The sequence below is a fragment of the Phaseolus vulgaris genome, chromosome 10 (genome assembly GCF_000499845.2).
Source record: "Phaseolus vulgaris cultivar G19833 chromosome 10, P. vulgaris v2.0, whole genome shotgun sequence".
Classification (NCBI taxonomy): domain Eukaryota; kingdom Viridiplantae; phylum Streptophyta; class Magnoliopsida; order Fabales; family Fabaceae; genus Phaseolus; species Phaseolus vulgaris.
The window spans coordinates 24181667-24209596 of NC_023750.2; the positions used below are offsets into that span (position 1 = coordinate 24181667).

General features: G+C 30.9%; 2 protein-coding genes across 4 annotated transcripts; both read left to right on the forward strand.

Moving 5' to 3' along the window:
* Positions 1-9598: 9598 nt before the first annotated feature.
* Positions 9599-16149, forward strand: LOC137818750 (AT-hook motif nuclear-localized protein 7-like). Of its 3 annotated transcripts, none has more exons than XM_068622345.1 (6): positions 9599-9753; positions 11129-11549; positions 12225-12292; positions 13395-13526; positions 14924-15085; positions 15519-16149. In XM_068622345.1, the coding sequence occupies exons 2-6, from the start codon at positions 11177-11179 to the stop codon at positions 15852-15854; spliced, it is 1071 nt and encodes a 356-aa protein (XP_068478446.1). In that variant the 5' UTR covers positions 9599-9753; positions 11129-11176; the 3' UTR covers positions 15855-16149. The 3 variants fall into 3 exon arrangements, with proteins under 3 accessions (XP_068478446.1, XP_068478448.1, XP_068478447.1); XM_068622347.1 differs by lacking the exon at positions 9599-9753 and adding an exon at positions 9858-11017; XM_068622346.1 differs by lacking the exon at positions 9599-9753 and adding an exon at positions 9858-10260.
* Positions 16150-18965: 2816 nt separating this feature from the next.
* LOC137817302 (uncharacterized mitochondrial protein AtMg00810-like) lies at positions 18966-19657 on the forward strand. The gene is made up of 3 exons (XM_068620556.1): positions 18966-19070; positions 19208-19427; positions 19578-19657. The coding sequence occupies exons 1-3, from the start codon at positions 18966-18968 to the stop codon at positions 19655-19657; spliced, it is 405 nt and encodes a 134-aa protein (XP_068476657.1).
* The last annotated feature ends 8273 nt before the right edge of the window (positions 19658-27930 follow it).

The following is a 27930-nucleotide window of genomic DNA, read 5'->3' on the forward strand; positions in this document are numbered from 1 at the left end:
TCAATATTTTTTTCTTGCGGGTTTGCGGGCCAGCCCGCCCCGCCCCGCTACTGACCCGCGCGGGTTGCGGGCTAATGCGGGGCGGGCTAATGCGGGTTAGCGGGTTGAAAAGGTCATCCCGCCCCGCATTTTTTACCTGCGGGCCGCGGGCCAGCCCGCACGGTCCGCCCCGCTTTGCCATCCCTAGTTACAGGTAGAACATTATCTCAAGCTATTTGTGTTTAACTAATTTGGTTATTCTTTATTATCTTGTTAATATGGGCTACCAGCTATTTGGACCGACCACTTGATGTATCATTGGGCTTACTGTAAGGACTGAGAAAAATAGTCTTAGAGTATAAATGGTACAATTAAAATGGCACCTGAATATTTTATTATTAAAGTGAAAAGGCTATATAAATAGAAATTTAGTTATTCAGGTTTCATTTTAAAAGAACCATCATCTCTCTAAAAACTCTTTTTCCTTTCCTCTACCTTCTCTCTAAAATTTTGACCTCCTCGCTCATCAGATCAACGATCGGAGTCTGCCATTGGACTCCTGGCAGTGAACTCTACAAGATTGACCGATCAAAATCTTAGATAGAGTAAGTTCTTTCTTGTCTCCTTTTCCTTTGAGTTAGTTTTGATCTGGTTAGGTTGCCTTTTAGTTTAAGTTTGCATGTGAGGTTTTTATCTTCAGAATTAGTCTCTGTTAGCTCAGGATCTTAGTGATATAGTTGGATTTGTGATCAGGACTCTGTGGTGCAGGTTAGGGTATCCTTAAGCTTTTGGTGGGTTTGGAGCTCTTAGTGAGCATCTGCTAAAGTCCAGGTAAGGGAAGCTAGTTTAAAATCTTCAATAGAACCCTAGGTTAGAAGATTTGAATGTGAGTGTGACGTGGTCACCAATTCCAAATTTGTTGCAAGATTTCCTATTTTGAGTAGATTGTAGTTTGATTGAAATTGAAAGTGTTGTGATTGAGAATTGGTTGTTTGATTTAAATGGTTTTGGAATTAGAAATCATATATATGTATAGATGGAATAGCTCAATGATTCAATGAGAGTGATTGTATCATGCTGAACAAGAACTGTCAATATAATGTGTAGATTTATAATTTATGAATTGAATGAGATATTGATTTATAATCTAATAAGTATATTAAGTTATGCAGAATTTTCTACAGATTTCGCCCAAGCTAGCAAGTTCTAGCTCAAGTTAAAAAATTATGGGTGCTCTCTGGAGGATTTTAGCTCAAGCTAGCGAATTCTAGCTCAAGCTAAAATTCTGGGTGCTCTCTGGAGGATTTTAGCCCAAGATAGCGAATTTTAGCTCAAGCTAAAATCCTGGGTGCTCTCTGGTGGGTTTTAGCTCAAGCTAGCGAATTCTAGCTCAAGCTAAAATTCTGGTTGCTCTCTGGCGAATTTCTAGCTCAAGCTAGAGTTTAAAAATAATAATAAATAAATAAATGAAAATAAAAATATTAAACTAATTTTTATTTTCTTTTAAAAGATTGATTTATTTATTTCTATATAGTTTTTCTTATAAAGTATGTAAACTTTTATTTCATGTATAGTTAATTGAAAATCTCTCTAATTATACATTTATATGATTAGTCAATGAATTGTTGTGTATTTTGGATATTCTAAACATTGGTATGATTTGATTGTTTGATGTTGGATATTATGAGGTTCAAAATATGAATTTTAATCAAGACATAGTATTTTCAAGAAAGAAAATACCGTGTTAAGATTGTTTAGGATGTGCATTAACTAGGGATTCGTCTATAAGGAGATATCTTGACTCTACTGAGATAATGGAATCATATAGATGAAGTTATTCAGGTGGTGAGAGTCGAATGAGGTTCATATGAATGGGTAAGTTGTTTGAAAGATAACTAACTTGACCTGTTATATCACTACAAGAAAATCATGAAATAGAAACCAATTTTTAGAAACCAAAATAATTAGTTGCAATAGTAACTAAATTAGAGACCATTTTAGAAACTAAAAAAAAAAATTGGTTTCTAAATTAGTTTCTATTATTTTCTATTATTGTTAAATAGTTTCTAAATTGGTATCTAATTAGCAACCAAGGTTTTAGAGACTAAATTTAGAAACTAAATAATTGGTATCTAAAACCTTAGTTGCTAATTAGATACCAATTTAGAAACTATTTAACAAAAATAGAAAATAATAGAAACTAATTTAGAAACCAATTTTTTTTTAGTTTCTAAAATGGTCTCTATTTTAGTTTCTATTGTAACTAATTATTTTGGTCTCTAAAAATTGGTTTCTATTTCATGATTTTCTTGTAGTGTATGAGTTAACCCTGTCATTCTAGGAGAGAGATGATATTGAGATTAATTATGCGCATAACTGTGTGGATTTCACAATGATGTAGTGTGACAGGTACAGATCTCTGAGTATAAGTCAACGCATGAGTCTTCCGAAAGTATAAGTCAAGTGTCTATGTGTTATGAGTCAGTAGAAGTCTGACATGAGAAAGATGAATATTGAAATTGTTGATAAACACTTGATGGTTATGTGGAATGCATGAGAAATGATGAATTTATGCGGATGTTTAAAGTTATATTATGTTATAAGTTTTAAAAATACCTAGCTTACCATTTGTTTTGTTTTGTGGTTGTTTTTCTTTTATCTGTGATGATCGTGTATTTTACACGGGAGCAGATGTGATAAAGTTTCTCGGTGAGAAGATGGATGGTGGAAAATGTTTATTTTCTTTTGAAATTTTGTTTTTAATTTTATGTAAATGTTTCAAGTCTTGTAAAGAGAGAGATAATTTGAAAAATTATATGAAAAAATTGCAGATATATTTGTATTATTTTTATATATTTATTTTAATATTTCATACAGATTATGGTTATTAGATATGGGAAAATATAGGGATGCTACACTTACCATGTATCTTTGTACCGAGTTAAGTATTTTCCCTACGTCTGACCAGTTAAGATAACACATTTAAATGCAGGTGAGACCGAGCATGTCCAACCAGTAAAAAAAACATCATAAATATGATATTGTATTAAATATCTAAACAAAATGGGTTCCTATGAAATTAAGTTGCACGTAGTTTCTTTTAGTGTGCATACATAAAAGTTGCTAATTATGATTTAAATATATCTTAGCATAAGCAAAATTCACATGAAGTCACAAATAATCACTTTAAATACAAAATTCAAAATCTATGATTATAGGTAGATTTAAGCATCAATGAATATAAAAAAATATAAGATTATATATGTTTTAATGAAATGTGTTTCATATTTAGAATATAATTGGAATTGAAAAGAAAAGAAAAATGAAAAAATGCTTGAATTGGGTGAATGAGGTATATAATTGATGTTTTTAAATTAACATGAGTGAATTGAAAATTTATGTTTGGATTTGAATGAGTTGAAGAGAAAGTAGCATGATGTTGGGTTTGACTAAGTGTTATGTTAGACAAAGCATGTGGCATGCACTATTAGATAAGAGAGAGAATATGAAAGGTGAAGCAACCTAGGACAAGTGTCTAGGTTTATACCTCAATACAAAATCCAACTTCTCACATGGGTGTCCTACACGTGGATAAAGTAGGGACACAACATTGGACTTTGGTTCTTCACTCTTATAGGAATGTACCCTATATTATAAAAAACACTTTTTATATATCCAATAATAAAAGCAAGATTTTTCTCTTTTATAAATTAAATTATAAATATTGATATATTGGCAATTTACATGAGATTAATAAATTTATTTTTATTAAAATATGAATCTCACATAAAAAAATTAAACAATTTTAAAATTATAAAATATCATACCAGTTATAGGTTATCTTTTCTTATACTACACGTTGTCAAAATAATATTTTCTTTAAATTATAAGTTTACGTCTTAAAGTTCACAATTTAGAGAAATAAGTTGTGTTTTGAATAAAAGTAATTTTCATAGTAAAACCATTTTAATGAAAATACACTATTATAATAATTATTATGAAATATTTTATTTTATATTAATATTTAACTTATACTAAAAAAAATTGACTGAATATGTTTAAGGCTATTTGATAAAAAAAATTTGAAAATGAGCAGCGCGAATAGAAATAAGAGAAAATAAAATAAAATTAAAATTAAAAAGTTTTGATTGAAAAAGAAAACAAAAATATAAAAAATAAGTGAAGTAGTAAAATGAAAATAATATAATTTATCTCGTTATTTTAAAATTTCTTTTATTTAAACTCTGTATTATTTTTATCCACCATTTCTTCTAAACTTCTACCTATAAAAAAATTCATGTTATTTTGTAACTATATATAATATTATTTTATATATTAATTCCGAGTAGAAATTTTTAAAAAACACTTTTAATTTAACTTGAAGTTTTGGTTTTTGAACAAAAATATTTTCCAGATTCAATTATAATGATTTGAAAGAAAGCAAAGGCATGGATTCTTTATTAAGAAAATCTGATGTTAATGATTGTGTTTGAAATTTCAATGGAAGAAAAGATTAGACAGAGATGCTACACTCATTAAAAACACAGAAAAAAAAATAAAGTTATTAATTATGCCAATTTCTTAAGATAACAAAATCGTTTTTATCACGGCAAAGGATTCAATATTTTATGTTGAAATTAAATTGATGTACAGCTAATACTACCAACACTTGCAATTCAAATTGAATTCTTAATATTATAATTAACACATGTTAATTAGAAACTAATTACACTTCGAATTTGTAAATAAAAAAAAATAGTTGAAAAAAGGGGAAATTTACTCAAAGGATAATAATAAATCAGGTATTTTTTAAGGAATCAAATAATATAAAATGAATATTATAGTAATAGATAAGCCTGTGATCCTTGTTAAATATGAACATATTTTTTATAATTTAAATAATTAAATTTAAAATGCTATTAGGGTTTTCTTTGTTCTAAATGATAAACATTTTACACACTTTGAGGTTTCTTTAAGAAAACATTTTAGGCCAAACCTATTAAAAATTAGACTTTACTTTATTCCATTTGTGTTAACTTGTGTTTTACTTCCACTGAAAGAAAACCTATATAAATAATTTACTAAAGAAAAGTAACTTTGTCTTTTTGTAAACTTGATTAAATTGTTGAACCTCTATAAAATAACCCTTTTAATATCATATTATAATTTTATGATATGGATATTTCAAATGCTTAGTTATATTTTATACTTTATTTCTTAACATTTTATACCAAAATAATTAGATAATTATAATGACTTGTTATTTCTGAATATATGAATCTCGATTATTTTTTGAAATTAAAAAAAAAACTTTTTTTTACTTAAGAGTGTGTACATAAAACATTAAAACAACAGTTTTTTTCTTTTCATTGTCAGAAAAAAATTGAAAATTATAAAAAAGTGAACATAATATAACTTGGAAATTTCACGTTATGAATAAAAAAAATATTTTATAAAGTGCGTGCAACCCTTTTAAAAAAAAGATAGCATATAACCCTCTAACATATTCTTTTAAACATATTATTTATTATTATTATTTTAAATTGATCATAAGTTATAGGAATAAAACATGTCAAATGCACCCTAACTCAGGTTAAATTTGGTTTGGTTTGTACAAAGAATTCACATCCTTCAATTTAAAAAAAAAAGAAGATAATTAATAATCTTCTCTACCCTTCTTATAGTCAATGAAAATTTGATTATAAAAAAAGGGTTGTTAGAATAATAATAATTTGTTAATAAATATAGGTAAAGTGTTGTTTTTGATAAAGTTTAAGGGACCAGCACGTAATTTCCACCCACCATGATAAGCATTTAACATTGTTTGAAAATTGATCCCACCTAAAACTAAACACCCATCTAGTTTTTCACACTACCTTTTTCCCCTTCCTATTATAATTAAAAAAATATTCAGATGAAACGTTATGAAAATATATTAACAATTATTTCAATAATTTAATAATAATACTAATAATTTATATTAATATTTAATATGTACAAGTTTAATTTAAGGTAGATAAATAATGGATATGTGTTGGTAAAATTTGTAAGAAATAAATATTTATGAATGATATATAATAAGTACTTATATATATATATTATGATATCAACTTGCATATACTTATTATCTGTAATTTTTATATAAATATTTTGAAGAAAAATAAGTAATAGTTTTTGGTTAAAAAATTGATAATTTAAGAATTGTTTAGAATTTAATTTTAGAATTTTCTGTTTATGAAATAAAAAGGAGATTCATTTTTTTAAAATTTAATACACTTTATATAGATATTTTTAGAAAAATAAGGAAAATAAAAGTTTTGTTAAGAAAAATATTGATAATTTAATAAATATTTAGAATTTAGTTTTTTAAATTCATGTTTTTATTTTAATTTATGAAATGAAAGAAGATTACTTTTTAAACTTTATATTTTATAGCACAACTTATTTAAATTTATTCTTTAAAAACACCAGATATGCTTATAGTAATACTTTATCATACAATTTTATTTAAATTATACTTTAAAATTAAATATTTGTTTGATTTTATATTTTAAAGAAGTATTTCTGAAGTAAACCAAGTTCACAAATATCCATGAGCATATAAATATGATTCATGTCAATCATTTTCCATTGGGCATCTTTAACTTTTTTTAGTAATAAATATTAATACTGCAAATATTTATTCCCTACAATATGTAACCTCTGTTACACTAATACACAAAAATTCATCTCATTTTCTACTAATTAAAAAAAATCTATTTTATTTATTTTGAATAGTTGGATTCTAACTTATCTTTGAATCTTAAAAATAATTTGAAACTTTGTTTTCAATTATTATTATTAATAATAATAATAATAAGATCTAGCTTAGATTAGATGAAACGTAACTTTAAATTTGTTGATGGATGGCATGACTTTGTGGGCAAGATATGCTTTTCTTAATTTCTTTTTTTATCTAAAAAATAATAATAATTTTTTATTTCCGTCACTAACTCACGGGTAAGGCAGGTGGCTACCTGCTACAATCACCAATCCCTACTCCCACGTGACACACTCACGTGACACCATCTTCTATTCTTTCTCTCTCTCCTCTTTTTCTTTATTATGGATAAACATTAATACACCACTCCCTTTTTATTCAATACCAACAAATATTTAACTTTTTTTATTAAATTCAATTAATTTTTTACCACATATAAAAAAATTACTCAATTTTTCTTGCTTAGTACTATGATTTTTACAATAAATTAATGTTTAGGTTTTGTTTGTTTTTTAGTTTGAGTGTACATAATTCAGTTTCTTTTATTTATACATAATTATAATTATTTTTTCTCTTGTGCTTAAGATAAGTGTCATGTATCAATTATTATTTTATTTATGTTTTAAAAATAAATTAATCGTTGTAGTAATATATGTAAAATAAATAAAAAATATTAATTTGTTTTTCAAGTCTTCTTTGTATTTTAAAAGGGAAACACATGAAATACAAAACTCAGATGCATCTTATAAAGTAATATTATGAACAACACACTTCTTTAGTTCTGCAGTAATGGGTTTTTATTTGCATGATTCTGGAAAAAGATTTTGTTCTTAAACAAGACTTTCTAGCAATTTCAACATTCTAAATAAAAGTGCTTTTTTTTATATTTTTAGAGCGAAACAAAAGTATACATATATATATATATATAAATTTTATTTATGGGTAATTATAAATGCTAATTCAACATGGAATGCATGCAAAATAAATATAATCTATATATAAATATCATTATTAATTTATTTATTTAATATTTTTATAATTATTAAAAAATAACTTAAAATTTAATTTTAACTTTATAAAACTGAATATAAAATAAAATTTAATTCACTTTTATATTATTATGAAATGTATACAACCTCCATCAACAATTCTATCAACAGTTTTGATAGAAAAAACTTGTTATTCCAAATTTTCTTCATTCTATAGATCAGGTTTGGGGCATTCACATTGCCATATCAAATAAAAGTAACTTATTTAGTAGTGTTATCTTAGACAAGACTTTAAGTTAGTTTTTTATTTGATGATATATTAATAAAAATATATTTTTAATAGCACTTTTTTAGTGGTGATTTATTCTTATTTCAATTATATATTTTGAGAAATTATTAAATATCATTGTCTACATAAACAACCATACAACCATGATTTAAAAACTAATGACACCCAATTTTACTTTAATAATACATTATATTAAGCAGTACATATGAAGACAATGCATTAGATAGGTGGTGATAAATGATTCTTTCATTTTTTTTAAATATTTAATTTAATTTGATATATTATCTTATAAAAAAAAATCAAGATTTATGTTTATGTTTTTTTTAAGTGGTCTAAAATGGTTCTTTCTTTAGTTTAAAATTAACCCCATTGCATTTCTTTTTCTTAAATACTAAATTCTTGAACATCAAATTAGATCACTACTTGTAAAAGAGAAACTCAATCTTAGATCACAATATCCTCACCAAAACTCACTTGCACATGCATAATCACCAAACCCTCCAACCACTATGTTTAGGTTGGGGTGTTAGATTTTGTTGAGGATGTTGAAAATTTTAAGGATGTTTGAGATAAGAATTATGAATAGATTAATTTGAGGATAGTGTTTCAGATTTTGTGTTAAGTTGGGTGATTTAATCACTCACCAAAACATTTGCTGATTTTTGAGGAGTTTAAAGTGTTATATTTTTTTTTACATATTAATACAATTTGTTGTATTATTTAAAAATATTATGATTCAAATAAAACAAAAGCAAAAGGGGAACATTAAATTGTCTTAAAATTAATTTAATGTTTTTTCTTGTTAACTTTTTCTGCAAATAATTAAGATGGTTGTCAGGTTGATATTTTCAAAGAAGTAATTGGCATTATATATTTTGAAAGTTGGAGTCTTTATTTATCTGTCTCTTTCTAATCTTCAAGCATTCTTGTTTAAACAATATATATATATAAAATAATATTATAATAATTGGTGGGTATTTATGAACAAAAATCAACAACTTTTTGTTGGTCACACTTCAATTTTGTCAATGGAAGGAACCCTAATTAACACCAAACTAAGACATTCAATGAATTTAACAAATTTTTTTGATAGAAAAGGATAAAAATAACAAAATGGAAGAAAAAGAGTTCCACTTCAGTGGCATTAGATGGTAATTAAGAGGAAGATTAAGGGCATAATATGTTACACAATCTTTCGTTTTTGAGAAAAAAGACAAAAAGGAGGTCAGCGGAAACATAAAGGTTTGGCCGTCCAACACTGTCTTTGCAGCTTTAAATAGGAAAATTAATTAATTTGTGAATAAAAAAAGAAAAAGAGAACACTTTATTTTCTATAAATTTGATTGCTTTATAACAAATTTACCATATTAACCATAGATTCAAATGTGTACACACATTTTGATTTTGATTTTGATTTTTGAGAATTTTTAATTGCCCCTCACGGACGCCAAATTCTTCTTAACCAAATTGTATTTATCGGGTTTAGGAATTTATTCAAATCAAAATAAAACCCTTTTAATATATTTTTTATTTATTTAATTTAAACACACTTTATTATTACCCTTCTTTTTTTCTTCCTGAATTATTATTACTACTACTATTATTATTTAGCTTTTAATTGCTGTAACAGTAGTATTTATTTTGAGCTTTCCATTTTTCTTTCTTTTTCAACTCTCAATTCAAGCAGCTTTGGAAAAACCAACCAGCCAACAAGTATTTTTCACCTTCTGAAATTTGTAAGTGACCTTCAATTTTCCAGAGCAAAACAGTGTATTTTTTTCTTCTTTTTTTGTGTTTTTTTTTTTTTCTTTTGTGTTTTCATTCTCTGGGGTGAGCACAGTTGAGTTGATGAGTTTCTTGTTGAGCTGAAAAAGAAATCTGAATACAAGTTTTCAGCTTCGGAAGAAGCTTGCTCAAGTGTGGAATCACAGTGACAGGTCATGATCTTTGCATTCTGAAGAATATCCACACCCTGATGTTGATATGCTTTCCATAAGAGAATATATATAAGGAGTTTTGTTTCATAATGTTATTTTTTTATTTTTGGTATTTATTACTATTTTCCAGAGCAAAACAGTGTATTTTTTTCTTCTTTTTTTGTGTTTTTTTTTTTCTTTTGTGTTTTCATTCTCTGGGGTGAGCACAGTTGAGTTGATGAGTTTCTTGTTGAGCTGAAAAAGAAATCTGAATACAAGTTTTCAGCTTCGGAAGAAGCTTGCTCAAGTGTGGAATCACAGTGACAGGTCATGATCTTTGCATTCTGAAGAATATCCACACCCTGATGTTGATATGCTTTCCATAAGAGAATATATATAAGGAGTTTTGTTTCATAATGTTATTTTTTTATTTTTGGTATTTATTACTATTTTCCTTCTTTGTTCCAGCTTTCTGTCTTTTAAAGATTGGTTAAATGCTGGGTTTGAAGCAGATTTATGTCAAAGGGTGTTATTTGTTTTTCTGTTTTTGAGAAGCCTATGATGTTTTTTATGGCTTCTGTTTATTTTTGAACTACAGCCTGAGAAATATTTGAACAAATGGATGAATTTTTTTTTACCAGGTTTTTCATAATTATTTTGGCCTAGTGGTGATTTTTTTTTGAAAAATTATAAAATTGTACTATTTTACTAGTTTTTGTTATTTTGCTTTTAGTGGATAATATTTTCTTTTTCTTTTTCAACTCTTGCTGGGAGGTAAATTTCTGATTGCTGTGTTTGAAACCAAGTACCCGTTTTTCAGACATGAGAACAAAGACCAAAAATCTTAACTTTCCTAGCAGATATCTGCATTTCTTATTATGATTTCCTACACAGAACCCGAAGTGATGATTTTTTTTTTTTTGATTTTTTTTCTTATTGCATAGCTAGATTTCCCAACGGATCTTGCTAATAAAGTGAAACAGCTTCTTGTAAAACTGAAGCTTGCATCTTTTCATTACCTTCTTGATCGTCAGTGAGATCTTTAGATGGGTTTTCACAGTGTCTTTGTGACATGCTCTAGAAGGTTTGCCTGAGGGCATTGATGTTTTTGGCAAAAGCTATAATTTTTTAATGAATTATGCTGTAATATTCCGTTTACATACTAATTGTTCTTTATTCTATTATGGGGTTGTAGGTGTTGGTTTGGTGATACAGGCTCGGGGAGTGAAAAATCAATATTTGCATGGAAGCCAGAGAAGGTATCAGTTCTGGGGTTACAGTGATAGGGGCAGAAGCTCCATCAGCTTATCATGTGGCTCCAAGAAGTGAAGCTCCAAACCAGGTTCATGTCCCTGATGGTGGTGGAGGCGGTGGCGGCATTGGTGGTGCTGCAGCTATTGGTGTCTCACCTGTGAGTGTGGGGTTGGATGGAACAACAAAGAAGAAACGGGGTAGACCAAGGAAATATGGGCCTGATGGGTCTGTCACTATGGCATTGTCTCCAATGCCAATCTCGTCTTCTGCACCGTCTTCTAATAATTTTTCATCCGGCAAGCGGGGGAAAATGCGGGGTATGGAGTATAAGCAGTCGAAAAAACTTGGTTTGGATTATCTAGGTAAATTATGGATCCTTGTCTCTTTGATGAGTTCAATGTTGATTGTTCTTGTTCGTAACTAATATGGTTTATCAAATGACTTTCATTTTGTTGTTAACCTTTGCCTTGTAGTGAAGTTTCAAGTATGTTTCTGTTTCTGATTATGAATTACTTGTTTGTGATTCTTTGAATTTGCATCCTGTCTAACTGTGGAGTTGAAACTACTTTCCACAAATCTTTCAGAGTTCTCATTTTTTTTGCCTTTTAAGCCATCCTTTTGTTCCAAAATGTTTTGTTAAGCAAGGTGCAATGAATTAGTTTTGAATTTTGTTGTTTTATAATTAAGTTAATTTGTGTTAGCAAGGGAGTCTTTACCTTGTGACTGTCATTTTGTTACATCTTTTGTGAGGATGATGAGATATTTATCATCATTGAGATTGAGATTAAAAGCATCCGTTTGAATAGCGTGGTATTTCTTGAGAGGTTGTTCATTGCTTTATCTCTGAATGGCTTGGCTTCTGTTCCAAATCCTAATTGCTTTTATTTAAAATTTAAATTTCCTACCACTTCTAAGTTAATTCAAATAATATAAATATCCAGTGAAAATGAGTCTTTTTTATAGATATTATTGATTGGTTTTTTCAATTTCTAAGTTTCAATTCTGTTCTGTAATATCTATTCTTGGTGCTTCTGTAGGTGACTTGAATTCATGCTCTGATGGTACAAATTTTATGCCACACATCATCACTGTCAATGCTGGTGAGGTATGCTTCTATGAGACAGGGCAAAGGAAAAGCTTCATTGAATTGAAATTTTTACATTTCGGTTTTCAAGTAGACATTTGCTACTCTAATATCTGTTTCTGCAGTTTTTTGTTTATTTATTTGTAGTTTTGTGGATTACAAATATATACAACTTTTTCTTTGTTCTGTGAAAGTAGTTAGCAATTCAAAATTGAAATTCAAGAGACAGTTCATTGATTACTAGTGTTCCATTGTCGCCCTCACCCACCCTCAAAAACCACTGAGAATACTATTAAATTATTCAGATCAAATGGGTGCACGTTATTTTAACATGGATAATGTATTGTAAGTAAAAGCCCATTTTAGATGCATGGTGACAACTATGAACTGGATTTAAACTTTCTTTTTTTCCCCTTTTTTATTTTGTGTTTATGCTTTATTGAGGTCTTTTCCAAAGAAAGGGTACACCATAAATTCAATGAATACAGTACAGTTCATAAAATTAATACAAAAATATATAATCAAATATCGACTTAATTGAAAAATTGATGTCTTAAAAGTTACCTCTACTGGTTGTAACTTGGAAAAAAAGATTACCAACTAATGATTGTGGTGTTTTCATCTATATTGGTATAAACCTTCTAAATATAGAAGGAAAAAAGTTGTAAAATTTCTGCTAGGACTATCAAAATTGTTTGACTTTGACACACACACCTGTTTCACAAGGATACTACAAGGGCATATTTTGTTTATAAAGTGGCCATGATGTTGTGGTGGTCTTAGGCATTTTGCATTGAGAGAGATAACTTTTCCATTTGTTTGGCTTGATTTGCTCCATTTATTTTCTCATGTATTTATTTGGATAGTTATTAGAAAAAGTACTGCTTGTTTATTCTTGCAAATATCCTTATTGGCAGAAGAATATGATGTAATTATTTAATTCTTGGAGTATAGTTTGATTTGTTTTGATTAATTTAGTATTTGCTATTCTTGTCGGATGATAAACTACTTGGTTCACAAAAAAAGCCTTCATTTATACATTTTCTAAGCAATGCTTATGTGCTAAAACTCTCTTAAAGATAGTTGATTGATGTTATCTTGCTTCACTCTTTGGCTTTTGTAGGACATTACAATGAAGGTGATATCCTTCTCTCAACAAGGGCCAAGAGCTATATGTATCTTATCTGCTAATGGTGTAATTTCAAATGTTACACTTCGACAGCCTGATTCTTCTGGGGGTACTTTAACTTATGAGGTGTGACATTAATATTTTTTTTTTTGTGAGCTTTCTCTTTTTCACACTGATATTTTAATGCAATTTTACATAAGAATCCTCAAATTTGTTTAAGCCTGTAAATTCATTTTGAATGACAGTTAAACAAAAAACTTTGATAAACAAGTGGATGCATTCATTTTTTTTACTTATGCTAAAACTTTTTTGGTTGTTGCAGTTTGTTGAATAATGATATTTAATGTACTTAGGGAAATTACATGTTCATGTATTTCATGTTTAATGAATTTATATGTTTGCTTAGGGTGTAATTAGAGAGGAAGGGGATAGAGAAAAGGGAGAAATGATAGAAATACCAATTTTCACTGTTTGCTTGATAGGAGAAGGGAAGTAGGTTATCTTTTTCATTTTTTTTTAGTTTCTTAAAAAGTTCAATAAACTTTTTATAGCAAATTGCTAAAACAAAATAAGTAGTTTTTATTAAGAAAAAAGTAATGGTGTTAAAACTTTAATCTTTTTTTGGTAAAGGGTCTGATTGGATAAGCTTCTTTAGAAGAGAAAAATAATAAAGAATGCAATGAGTTTTTCTGTAAGCTAAAGTTAGCTATGCACAGATTGAAAGAATAAGCTTATTTAATACTTTTTCTTGCTTCTCTTTCCAAGTAGTACTTCTGGAGAAGATTGTCCAAACATATCTTATATTTAATTTTTTTAATTAGTGTATAAACATTTTGCATTGAAGTTATTTATTACTTTCTGACTCTCCTAATCTGAACAAGCAGAGAAAAGTTTCTTCGATTATTTTCTTAAGATTTATATTTTTCTTATATCATTCTTATCTACGTATCCAAATAGATCATCAGTGTTCATTGGTATTAGTCTTGAGAAAGTTGGAAATTGTATTACTTGTCATAAGTAGTCTCTACTAAGTCTATAAATAGTTTATATATATATATATGTATGTGTTTGTGTGTATAAAATAAGTTTTTTCATCCTAAGTTCTCTTTCTGATTTCCACTTTTTAAATTTAACTTGGTTTGAGAGTTTTACCATTACTATTCCACTACCAGTTTCCTTAAATATGGATCTGTTTTGCTTTGATCTCTAATTCATAGTCAAATGTTTTGCCTATTACCATCTTTTTTGTAACCAATGCTTTTGGTCTATCCCCTCCTGTAACTTGCAATTGCTGATGAGTTCCTTGGCAGCCTTTTATTGATATCTTCAGTGACATGACAGAGAAATTAGTTACATTTATATTTATTAAATCATTTTCATATGAATGTGGGGCTTAAGAAATGAATAAGGATTGCCATATTTATCAGTCCAAGACTGGAGCATTCAGTTTTATATAACATGTACATGATGATGGTTCTATATAACAACTGTTACAGTTTTTCTGAAAGCATTTTCTCTTGTAGGGTCGTTTTGAGATACTTTCCTTGTCTGGATCATTCATGCCTACTGACAACCAAGGTACAAGAAGCAGGTCTGGTGGAATGTCGGTCTCGTTGGCTAGCCCTGATGGCCGAGTTGTCGGTGGTGGAGTTGCCGGTCTTCTTGTAGCTGCTAGCCCTGTGCAGGTAAGTGATCTTCCTCTATTCTCAATCTTCTCAAGGGCATGTGTACCTGAATGCTTGAAAACTGAACCATATAATATTTTCCCCAAGTGTATTGAAGGGAAACTAACATGATTGCCATGGAAACATGATCCATAGATTAACTTTATTGTAGATTCTGGTAAAGTCGAGGTATAATTCTTCCTCAAGTAAAGGATCAATGGCTGCATGTTCTCCAAACATGCATTAATATTTATAAATGTGCTTTTACAACAAATGTCATCATGTTCGGTTATTACAAATCAATCAAAATCAAGTTTGCTTCCTATAGTTGAGATAAAAGTTTCTCAAAATAAATCAAAACCAATTTTGTAACATCAATGTTCAAAACAAAGTTTGCTTGCTAATACTTACTCTTAGATGATGACTTATGCATGCATGTCCTCTTTATGTTTAGGTGGTGGTGGGAAGCTTTTTACCAAGCAGCCAGCAAGAACAGAAACTAAAGAAGCCCAAGTCTACTGATTATGCAGCAGCAGCAGCCGCTGTTTCTCCAGTTATTGCAGTATCTCCTGCACCACCACCTCCACCACCACCTCCAACCAATGCTGAAAAAGAGGATGTGAATATTAATCTAATGGGTGGAGCACATGTGCTGCAAAATTCTGGAACTCTTAACTCTAACCTCAGCCCTCCCAATGCCTTTAGAAGAGACAACTGGGTCAACATGCACTCTATGCCAGACTCAAGAAAGTCAGCTACTGATATTAACATATCTTTGCCTGATTGTTAAGTTGAAGATAAACCTGCACTCTTCTATCCTCGAGCACTCTTGCTGACAAAGTTCATGACTCAGCTGTTTTATTTAATGTCTACAGTGTTCTCCTCTCATCTAAAGATTGTTTCAAACATGTCTGATGTCTATTACCATAGGATGTAGTTTCAGTGTTGTAAGTTGCAGCTAGGTAGAGTATCTGATATATTTATCGGCTGATTAGGTAGATGCTGCACTCTGCAGAATTATGAGTAGGCTAATTCGGATGTATTGAAAACTTGTTTGCATATTTATGACTGAATTTGTTGAAGCATTTCTTTTTTCTCTCCTTAGAATTGCTATGTTGAGATTTGTTGGTTCTTTCTATCGTTTAAGGATGTGTTCTGATAATATTTAAAAAATAATTGTCATGTTATATGTTTTTGTGTACTCTAAAATTATTCTTATACATCAAAGGAATTATAAGGGATTTGAAGAGTTACAAAACTAGAAGCCTTGATGATCAACCTAAAAACTGAGTTAAAAAGAAATTTGCTTTGGGCAAAAGCTATGGAAAAATAGACTTTTGAACAAAATCTCAATGCATTTGTAGTTTTAGGTACAATTTGATGCAAATTTGTAATTATTGGAGGTGTTCAACAGCTTTCTTGTCACTTGTTAGGTTGAGAATTTGGTTGTTTGATTAAACTTATGATGTAATTCAAAGTTAAATACAAACATATTAATGATTTGAAAGAATAATTGCATGCATTAAGACATGATTTAGTGAAGCTTAACCCTCACTTTTTCTTAAATAATCATGATCATTAGTTCTCTGTTGGAAGTCCAAATCAATTTCCTGTGAATCAATCTTGTTTATTCAATTTGGTTATTTAATTTTCTGCATAATTGAATAAATATTTTCTTTATCACAGAAATGAAGTTAAAAACGAACATTTATTACTCAAGTTTGGTAATGTTGCCAAAAAAGTCAGCAACTCCTTAAATTCACTTATGTTGAAAATTTATTATCTTCATCATTTCAATCATAATAATTAATCTCCCAAGACAAGTTTTAATAAAAGTAGTTGAAAAACTATTTGAAACTTGAAATACATTTTAAAGGTGAAAAGGTAGTTGAAAGCTAAAGGTTGAAAATAGTTAAGATACTTATTAAATTAAAAATACTTGATAACATTATTAGTATTAGTTGAAGTAGCTAATAAACATAAGACAACAAAAACTAATATGTTTGTTATATTTCATATACAATTTTATTTTATTTTATGGATACTAGAAATTTTTCAGTAAATGTAATTTTAGTTTTTCTTTAATTTTAAGCTCTTATAATTCTATTTAAAGATTAATTAATTTAATTACACTTTATAGCTTCATTTTTTTTTCATATTGTACATTCTATCATGAATTTGTATCATATCCTAAAATATTTTCAATTAGTTATAAAATAAAGTAACATTTGTTGAACACTTTGTAGGCAAAGGAAAAGTGAGTTGCTACCCTAAAATGAAATATTCTATCATACATTTATAATATGTAATTTTACATTGTCACAACTAGATCTGAGGTAAAACGTGCACAATCTGTATTGATTAAACTTTTCACTAAAATTTAATTATAAAAATATTTTATAAATTTTAAATTGGTTATGAAAATAATTAATATAGAAAATAACTATTTATGATATGCTATATCAACTTCAAATGATCATATACGAGTGTAAAAATAATATTTAATAAAATTTGTTGCTATATAGAAAGCAACCTATTATAATAAGTGATTAGGTGACAAATTTGTAAATATTGTAAGAGAATTTTAATTTGAAATAGCATATTAAGTACTTATTATAATAATTTTGATGTACTTATTTTTTTTAGAAAGTCATTTTTTTTATGTCACTTTAAACTAAAAGAATTATACTTATTATGTCAGTTCAAAATATAACTATCAAGTAATTTTTTTTGACGGTTTAAATTAGAGTTATCATAACAAGTTTTTTTTTATGGTAAAAAATTATCTTTTCGTTTTTTATTTCTTTCTTTCTTCTTCACACTGAGGTAAATGAGTATTCTCTCTATTTTTCTTTTTTTTAAGACATAAAATATGATTCTTCTCACCTACAACTTTATAATTTTTTGCTATAATTTATGTTTGTCTTCATCTTCTCCACCACTTTATTTTTTCAGACGAGGCATACAAATTTCAAGAGACTCTTGTTTACATCACCACTCTTGTTTTTGCTTCTAAATAAATAATTTTGGTTTCATACTATTTTTCTTAACCTTTATTTTGTTCATTCACAAAGTGTGTGAACACACAGAAGGGAAGACCTTCTTCAATACTAAACTTGTCAAATTCATAATTGTGCACTGATTTGATTTATATTTACTGTATATTATATTATGCTTGAGTTGCGTTGGTGATTGTTGGATGTAAATGTAAAGTGGGATTTTGGGTAATGTGAGGAAGATGTTTAATCAAATGCATTTGAGAATAATTTAAATGACAAAGATCATGTGCCAACATCATTATCAGAGAAGAATAATGAGAACAAATATTTTTGGAAACAATATCAACAAAGACAATAAGAACCCATCCTGGTCGAATAACAACTTTAATTGTCTGAACCGGAGGTAAGAATTCATACCTGTGAGACCCTTGAGGGCACCTTAAATATTGTTTTTGAACCTAACCAGATAATTTACCTATTGTCTTGAGAAAAGAAAAAATATCTTGTACCAAATATTCTATATTCCAATTTATGTCTACAAAAAAGCTTTCTATGCAACACCAGAATTTTGTTTCAGTTATTGATTCTATCAGAATCCCTACATCAATACAAGAAGTCTTAAAAGATGAGAACTGTGTTCGAGCCATGAATGAAGAAATGAGAGCATAATGAGACTTAAGAGGTTGTAGAGAGATCAAAGGATAAGAAGGCAATCAGTTGTAGGTGGATACACAGTTAAATATTAGTCTGATGGCACACTGGATTGGTATAAGGAAAGGTTGGTTGCAAAAGGGTACACTCAAACTTATGGGATCGATTATGAGGAGACTTTTGCTCCATTGGAAAAACTAAATACAATTAGGATTATTTTCTCCCTGACGACCGTGCACTTTGGTTGGGAGATGCATCAATTTGATGTTAAAAATGTCTTTTTGCATGGAAGCTTGGAGAAAGAAGTATACATGGAGATTCAACCTGGTTATGGTGCTACTAATGAAGGGAATAAGGTGTGCAAACACAAGAAGGCCCTGTATGGTCTTAACCATCATCTTGTGCTTTGTTTGGAAGGTTTACTCAAGCTATGGTATCTTTGGGGTATTAACAAAGCCAAGGTGAACATACTTTGTTTATAAAACATTCTCAGGATGGTAAACTCACTCTACTTTTGGTCTATGTAAATGATATGATTATTACAAGTGATGATGAGAATGAAAAACAAACTTTGAGTGAGAGACTGACTGCTCAATTTGAGATGAAGGATCTTGGGAAGCTGAAGTACTTCTTTGGAATAGAGGTTGCTTACTCTAGACAGAGCATCTTTATTTCTCAAAGGAAATACATCCTTGATCTCCTTAAAGAGACTGGTAAGTGGGGTTGTAAGACCACTGTTCAGCCAAATAGAAAACTGTTTTTAAGTTTGATTCTGGAAAATCAACCAGTTGTTTTCACGAAACAATCGATTGTTTATACAAGCAGATTTGAAAAGCAAAGTTAAAACAATTTAATGAGTGTAGGGATAAAGAGATTTACACAAGATGTTTATACTGGTTCACTTTTAAACAAGAGCTACATCCAGTTCTCAACAAACCACTGAGAATTCACTATGTAATCAAACCTAGATTACAAAATACACACCAAAAGTGATGATCTTGAACCCCTCAAAAACACACACCAGTTTTGGCAAACCACACAGATTCCAGAAACACCTTTTGAAATTGCACCACATAAGAACACACATAAATACAATGTTCAAGGAAGAAAGGAATATAATACACCTTGGTAAATCAAAGCTTAAAGTTCAAAAGTACAAAATCCAATCCTATTCCACACACTTGAGATGATCCAAAAGCTTTTGAAATCTTGAAAACTATTTTTGATTAATCTTTCTTTCTTAGTTAATGCATAGGAGCGTAAAACAACCTTTTTATACTCCAATCAATTAGTCAAATAAGTTAAATAAATCATTAAAAACATACTAGAACCACCTAACAAAATTCTGTTAAGATTTTCAGAAAAACAACCAGTTGATTTCTTGAAACAACCGGTTGAATTTGTTTGACAGCAAAGCCAAAACAAAACAAAGCTTTTACAAACCATTTTAAAAATCACTAAGTGTCAAACAACCAGTTGATTTGACATTCAATAGGTTGAAATTTCAAACCCTTTTAGAAAACCCATATTTTCAAAAAGATTAAGATTCAATTAACCTTGGATCATCTTAAGGAGTGAATTAACAAGTTTCAAACAACTAAACAACACACTCATCTGCAGGGTCTTCAAGCTTTCCACTTGGATTTGGAGACATCAAAGCACCTTGTTCAACAATCTCCCCCCTATTTGATGAAGACAAATCCCTAGTTTTCTTGTGTTGTAGTGTTTGAACTTTAAAGATCTTGTAAAACAAAATTGTATAGCAGACAAGACATGTATAACAACAGGATAAATCAGATTTTAAAAGGCACACACAGATCTGCACATGTGTATGCAGAAAACTAGAAACACAGTGCCAAAACCAATGTGTAGGCAGTAGAACTAAGAAGCATAATCAATGGTGTATCATAGCATAATGGTAGCAGTTCTAAATAAATTTAGACACTCCATAGAGTAGCAAAATTACAACACATAAACCCCCAATTTCTCTCCCTATTTGTCTCAAAAAAAAGCAAAGAAAATGGATAAAAACCGAATTAAGAAGAAATAACCGAAACAGATTAAAAGAAATAGTTCATCAACCTAAACATAATTTAAAATTGAAGCACTAAAACCCTTCAATCACTTCAATCTTCCTTGCCATACTGGAGCTCAAAGAGTTGGTTTTGCACAACTTCAATTTGTTCATCAAGATTATGAAATCTGGCAAAACAAAACTCATGATGATTCCTTTGATCATAGGCCATAATATCCAAGCGATTAATCATCAACCTTTTAAAAGGTGACGTAGGAGCAGCATAATCATTCATATTTCCAGCACTTGGACTAGCTCCATAGGCTTCACCCGGAGCATGTTCACTTGGAAACTTATTGTCTTGATCATCCAGCCCAGTATTTGGGGCAACTTGATCTTCCACATCTGCTTCAACTTCATTTCCACATGAAGGACTGACTTGTTCTTCATCTTTACTTACCCATTTTCCGCCAACCTTAATGAATCCCATTTTTCTAAGAGATTCATTATTAACTTCATGAGATGGCTTCACCACCTCAGATAATTCTTCTTCAAGGTTAATTTCAAAGTATTGCAGAAATTTTGAAATAAGAACAATATAGGAGAAGTGATAGTCACTTAACCTCATTGACTTTTGCATTGGTGATAGTCACTTCACTACACCAATGTTTCTCCTATAATACTACATCTTATTGAAGTCCTCCACTACACCAATGTTTCCTTTGTTGATTCTCAGCCTAACATACTTCAATCCTGTGACAACAATCCACACATATGGAGTGATCTCCATATAAACTCCTTTTACATGTGAGCACAAGTTCTCACCATCAATGTGAAGATTTGTGTAGAAGACCTTCACAAGATATGGATATGTGTTCTCTGAAATTTCAAGAAACCTTTTCTACTGTTGTTATTTCAAAACATTTCTCATATCATTGAGGTTCTGCCTTTTCAGCTAGTTGAAGGATATCACCTTTGGGTTATTGATGGCTTTCCGACTTAATTCATGCAAGAATTTTTCAATATTCTCATCATCACCCGAAAACCAATTCTCTAGGTGTCCACCCCTTTTTACAACACGTGTTTTCATCCTTTTTGATGAGGGAAGTGTTGAGGCCATGATGCAAAGATGAATTTTGAGAAGAAGTAGTGGAGACAACAAGTTTCAAGTGAGGTAGCAGAAAACAATGGGTTGTTTATGTGAAATATTCAGTTGAAACCACACATATATAAGCAGAAAAAGCAATCAAGATACATTGGCTTTTAGTGAGTTGTTTTTTCAAAGAAAAAGAATTTGTTGTAGTGGGAATATGCAGTGCGTCAGACCCAAAAAGATACAACTTTTATAGTCCCTTTATTTTAATTTGACCATCTATAAAGATCAAATTAAATTTCCAAGGAAACCATAGAATATATTCCATTATGATTTGATTTTGAGGTACATTAAATGCATATTTGACCCACATCAGGTTTTGAAAAGAAACACAACTGTTACCATGAGTAAACATCCATGACAACATAATTCAGAGGTGTCAGGGGTAAAACAGTTGGTTGTTTCGTGAAAACAATCGGTTATTTTACTGTGACAACAAGTGAATGTTTTTCAAAGCACATAATTTTTCACAGTGATGAGAAATGCTTTTATGTAAATTACTTATACCTTTGTATAGAGATATTCCTCAATAGATTTAGCCAAGAAAAAACATTTGAATGTTCATTTGATCATATGAAGCACACACATAAGTTGAGAAATAAAATACACATATTTTCTTAATTCTTGAAGTTTCTCTTTTGACCAACCACTATGCATGAGCCAAGGATGTCACTTGACACTTAAAGAACCCTGCTGTATGTAATTGAGAAGTTCAGGCACAAGAATTGGCTTTAGATATTTTCCCTTGAGACTTCATTCTCTACACCAATATGATTCTTGGCTTTCAAGGATACCTACAAGAAACAAAATCAAGAAGCAAGATTTGGTCCCCTTACAAATTTGGGTCCATGGACATTAACTGGGACATTATGAACCTTAGAATTCTTTGGAACTCACTTTAAAACACCTTTGGGAACAAAAAACCTTCTTATTCTCCAGAATCTAACAATATGACCCTTTTTCATGCAATAAAAGCACGTTTCAACAGGTTGTTTCGACAAAACAATCGGTTATTTTTCAAAAAAATTGGAAAAAGGTTTTGAAACTAATATTTTCTTGTAGTTTGGGTTAAATCCAGTCCAACCTTCCCAAAAACACAGTTTTGTGATGCAAGAATAGTTTCAAGGTTTGATTGGCCTTTGGAAAACTTGTCCACAGTTTTTAAAAGATAATGGACTTTCTTTTGAAGAGCTTCACATTTTTCACAAAAGCTAGAATCACACTTGCAAAAAGAGTTCTTCTAAATCATTTCCAAGTTTTCAAAATAAGTTTTTGAATTGTTCAACTCTTCTTCCAAGGTCTTGACTTTGTTTTCCATCCAATTATTTAAGCCTTTCAAACGGTTGTTCAAAAGGGCCAACCTATTAACTTCTGCAAGCTACTATTTAAGCCAAAGGATTTGTGCACAACAGCTTCCAGCAACAATGTATTCAGCTTCTGCAGTGGAAAGAGCTACACAAGCTTGTTTCTTACTATGTTAAGAAATGAGACTTGATCCAAGAAGATGACAAGTGCCACTTGTGCTTTTTCAGTCCAGCTTACACCCTGCAAAATTAGAATCTGAATATCCAATTAAATGTATAGGAGAATAAGAAGGATACCATAAACCAACATTGGTTGTTCCTTTGAGATATTTGAGAATCTTCCTTGCAGCCTTGAAGTGAGATTCCTTTGGATTTGCTTGATACCTTGCACAAAGACATACGACAAACATGATATCCGGTCTACTTGCTGTGAGATAGAGTAAAGAACTAATTAAACCTCTATATTTTGTTTGATCTACCCCTTTTCCAGCAGCATCTGCATTCATATAACAACTTGAAGGCATAGGTGTGCTAGGTTCTTTGCAACTCTCCATCTCAAATTTCTTGAGGATTTCTTTGCAATACTTTGATTGGCATAGGAAAATTTCATCCTTTGATTGCTTAACCTACAACCCAAGAAAGAATGAAATCTCTCCCATCATGGACATTTCAAACTCACCTTGCATGGCAGCAACAAACTCCTCACACAAATTATCTTTGGTAGCACCAAAAATGATGTCATCAACATAGATTTGGACCAAAATAATTTCAGAATTTGCTTTCTTGATGAAAAGATTTTTGTCAATCATCCCTCTTTCATAGCCATGAGATAAAAGGAAGTTTCTAAGCCTCTCATACCACTGCCTTGGAGCTTGCTTAAGCCAATACAATGTCTTTTTCAACTTAAAAACATGATTGGGATGTTGATGATCCTCAAAGCCCGGTGGTTGCTCAACATACACTTCTTCATTGATAAAAACATTGAGAAAAACACTCTTCACATCCATTTGAAAGAGTTTGAATCCACTCATACAAGAAAAAGCCAACAACAGCCTCACAATCTCTAATCTTGCAACATGAGCAAAGGTTTCACCATAGTCAATACCTTCTTCTTGATTGTAACCTTTGGCAACTAGCCTTGCCTTGTTTCTAGTAATCACACCAGCTTCATCTAGCTTGTTTATGAATACCCATTTAGATCCAATGATGTTCATCTCATCTGTCTTGGGGTCAAGAAACCACACATTATTCCTTGCAAATTGATTCAGCTCTTCATGCATTGCATTCACCCAGTTTTCATCTTTAAGAGCTTCTTCAATAGACTTTGGTTCAACTTGAGAGACAAAAGCAGTGTGCCTGCAGAAGTTTGAGATAGAGTTACGTGTAGAAACACCCTCCTTTATCTGCCCAATGATGTTCTCCACTGAAAGATCTCTTGGAATTCTCCATTCTTTAGGCAGCTCATCCTGCTGCAGAATTTCAACTGGTTGTTTCGATGAATCAATCGTTTTTTTTTTCTGAACAACAATCCAGTTTCTGCATAATGATGTTCTGTTCATCCTCTTTAGTGCTGATCTTTGAGGGTTTTAAGACTTTGTGATCAACTTCATCAAATACCACATGAAAAAATTCTTCTAAAATCCTGACGATGTGTTGAAGACAACTTTTAGAACACACTCGGGATATTATGAGTACCTGGTGATGCCATTTGGACTCACCAACGCCCCAGCTACATTCCAAGGATTAATGAACTCCATTTTTCAGAGGTTTTTAAGGAATTTTTTGTTGGTTTTTTTTTATGATATTCTAGTCTACAACAAAAACATAACAGAGCACATACAACATCTAAAAGAAGTGTTGCAGACTCTCCGTATCCATTCTACTTTTGCCAAGAGATCTAAATGCTATTTTGTTGTTTTCGAAGTGGAGTACTTAGGCCATATTATTAATGCACAGGGCGTTTTCCACGGACTCCAACAAAGTTGCTGCTATGGTAAGCTGGCCTCTACAACGAACCTTAAAACAATTAAGAGGGTTTTTGGGACTTTATGTATGTTTTCTTGTCTGTGCTGATTTTTTTTCCCTGCTTGGTAGGTTAGAAAAATTGGAATAGCTTCTGCTGATTTTTTCAGATTTTGAAGTGGTGGTGATTCATTTCTTTATTATTTCTTTGTTTGGGTTATATGATCACTTTTTGATGTTGAGAATCAATTTTATTGTGTTATTTATGTTACCATTCTCTATATTTATTCTTCAATTGAACTCGAATAGTATTTGTCTATGAAGAAGTAAACGTGTGTGAAACAGAAACCAAAATTTATTTTCCAACTAGCCTACTGTAGTAAATTATTTGGCACTTCATATCTATGTAATGCTCTTGAAGAATAGAAATAAGTCCATTCTGCTGGGTGGAAAACAAACTTATGTTCAGAAAATATTTATTTCTCTCTTCTTGTGATGAGAATACACTTAATGTAACAAAGATGAGAGTACTGCTGTGGACAAGTGACATAATACACTGTGATGCCATCACAAGCGCCAGTGCCACTGGAAACAAATGGATGATGATTGGACAGGATAAGATTAGGAGTGAAAGCATTCTAGAGAAAGTTTGTATGGAACATATTGATGGCATTTTCATGAAGTTCTTCTTGAATCAATGTAGAGTATGGGGCGGAAGCAATGGATGAGAGTGAGCAAGATCCTCCTAAGAGTGGTGTTGATCTTGTAGGTGCATGATAAGTGTGGGTATTGAGTGGTTCGGCCAACTCAAGGGAAAAGATGAAGGAATTGAAGTTTAGAGCCTAGGATTCTAGGGAGAAGCAAAGTTGAGCACAAATTGGCAGCATAACTTTACTCACAATAAACTTGAAATTACAAGGTGTAGGCTCCTCCTTTTATAGGCTAAGGAGGACCATAATGCAACCCTAATGCTAGCCAAATGAAATGTAAATGTGAAGCACATGGGTGCACATGGCACATGGGTGCACAAATGAGCACATGGGGAGGGGTGTGTCTAGTTTTTATGCTCACCCCCTCCATGGTCTTTCTAGAATGTACAAATATGCTTTCTACACTACTCTAATTACTAAGCACCCCTAATGGGCCTTTATGTAACAAAGCCTTCTATTCACAAACCGTAGCTTGGCCCATGTATGTGTGAAGCTAGACGGTCTAGGACTCTTCATAGATGCTCCTTATGTAGCCGCTCCTCTTCATGGCCTAGACGCTCCTCATCATGGCTAGACGCTCCTTTTTGAGGCTAGACGCTCCCATCATGGCTAGACGGTCTTAGTCTTGGAAGCTTGGCTTTCATAGTGTGGTGAGCTTGGGCCCTCCTCCATCATCCCCTCCCTCTTGAAAAGGATTTGTCCTCAAATCCAAGGCTTTTGCTCGGGGGATGGTTGTGGCTGGATGGTGTCCATCATCTCCTCCTTCTTGAAAAGATCTATCCTCAGATGTGCATTCTTGATCTCGGATAGCAGCCTCTTGCTTCGTCAAGGTGTATCCTCCCGGATCAAATATCAATCTATGTGAATCTTGAAACAAAGCAAAGGAGTTAGGGTGAGCCTTTGGAAAACAGATAATTGTGTGAAGTTGCCATTTTTGTTTTTCTCTTGTGTTGGCCAACTTCTCACAATACCTCCCTTTTGAGGGTTGTAGGTGCCCTCTAATCCTCTTATATTTTCTAAAATTTCCAAAAGTAGTTACTTTTCCCTTAGGCATAAGCTTTTTAAGAAATGGTAACAACTTTAAAAAGGCAAGAGGACATTGGGCACATACAACTTTAAATGGAGAGATATGAGTAATCTTGTGGACTACTCCATTGTATGCATGCTTATAAGGAAAATGATTCTTATCCCAAGATTGGTGAGTGTCTTTCATGATTTCGTGAAGCATAAAAGGGAGAGCTATGTTTGCTAATGTTGAAGCTCTTTCATTTGAGAATAAATCATGGAAGTTTGTCACGTTTCTTAGGATGAGTTTATCCATGAAAAATGAAATAAGACCTTTTGTCGTCCTAGGAAGCTCTAATTTGAAATGTGTGTCTTCCCAAGGATCTTTTACAAAAGGTGAAGGAGGATAGAGTTCTTGGGACTTTGCTTTAGGTGTAGTTTGAAAACAAGAGGTATACCTAAAGTAATGTCTTTGAACTTCTTTTCTCATGGGTGACAAAAGTTTTCCTCTTAAAAGCTCTAGAGTTTTATCAACTCTCATTTGTCCCATGAGTTTTCCTTCTTGTAGACTTTTTCTCTTATGTGCAAAGAGAGTCTTGTTGGTACAACCATGGTTTATGAAAATTTGTACATTTTGCAATGGTTGTCTCAATAAGACATGGCAAGTTGTTCTAGGCACTACTTCATACAAAAATTGGTAGGTGCTTATAGATAACTTGTCATTCCTTTGGGGATATCTTAACACATTTGAGAAATAGTCTTGATCTATGCAAGCTTCCTTTAAAGACTTTTCTTTTGTGCTTATGCTTGCGAGTGTTCCTTTACAAAAGGAAAGGCTAGGTTGTTCAACAAGAAGCATGTTTGTAAAAGTATTTTCAATGTGCTTGACTTGTTGAATGACCTTGTGGGAAGGAACACTATTCTCCCACGCCTTTTGTTTCTCAAAATTTTTCTCTTTTTCTATTTTTTCTTCATCCCTTTTGTGTTTCATTTGTATTTGGTCTTTTACCACTTGAGAATGTGGTAAAGGGCTAAGTACAAACCTTTTGTGCTTGTGGATGAAAGAAA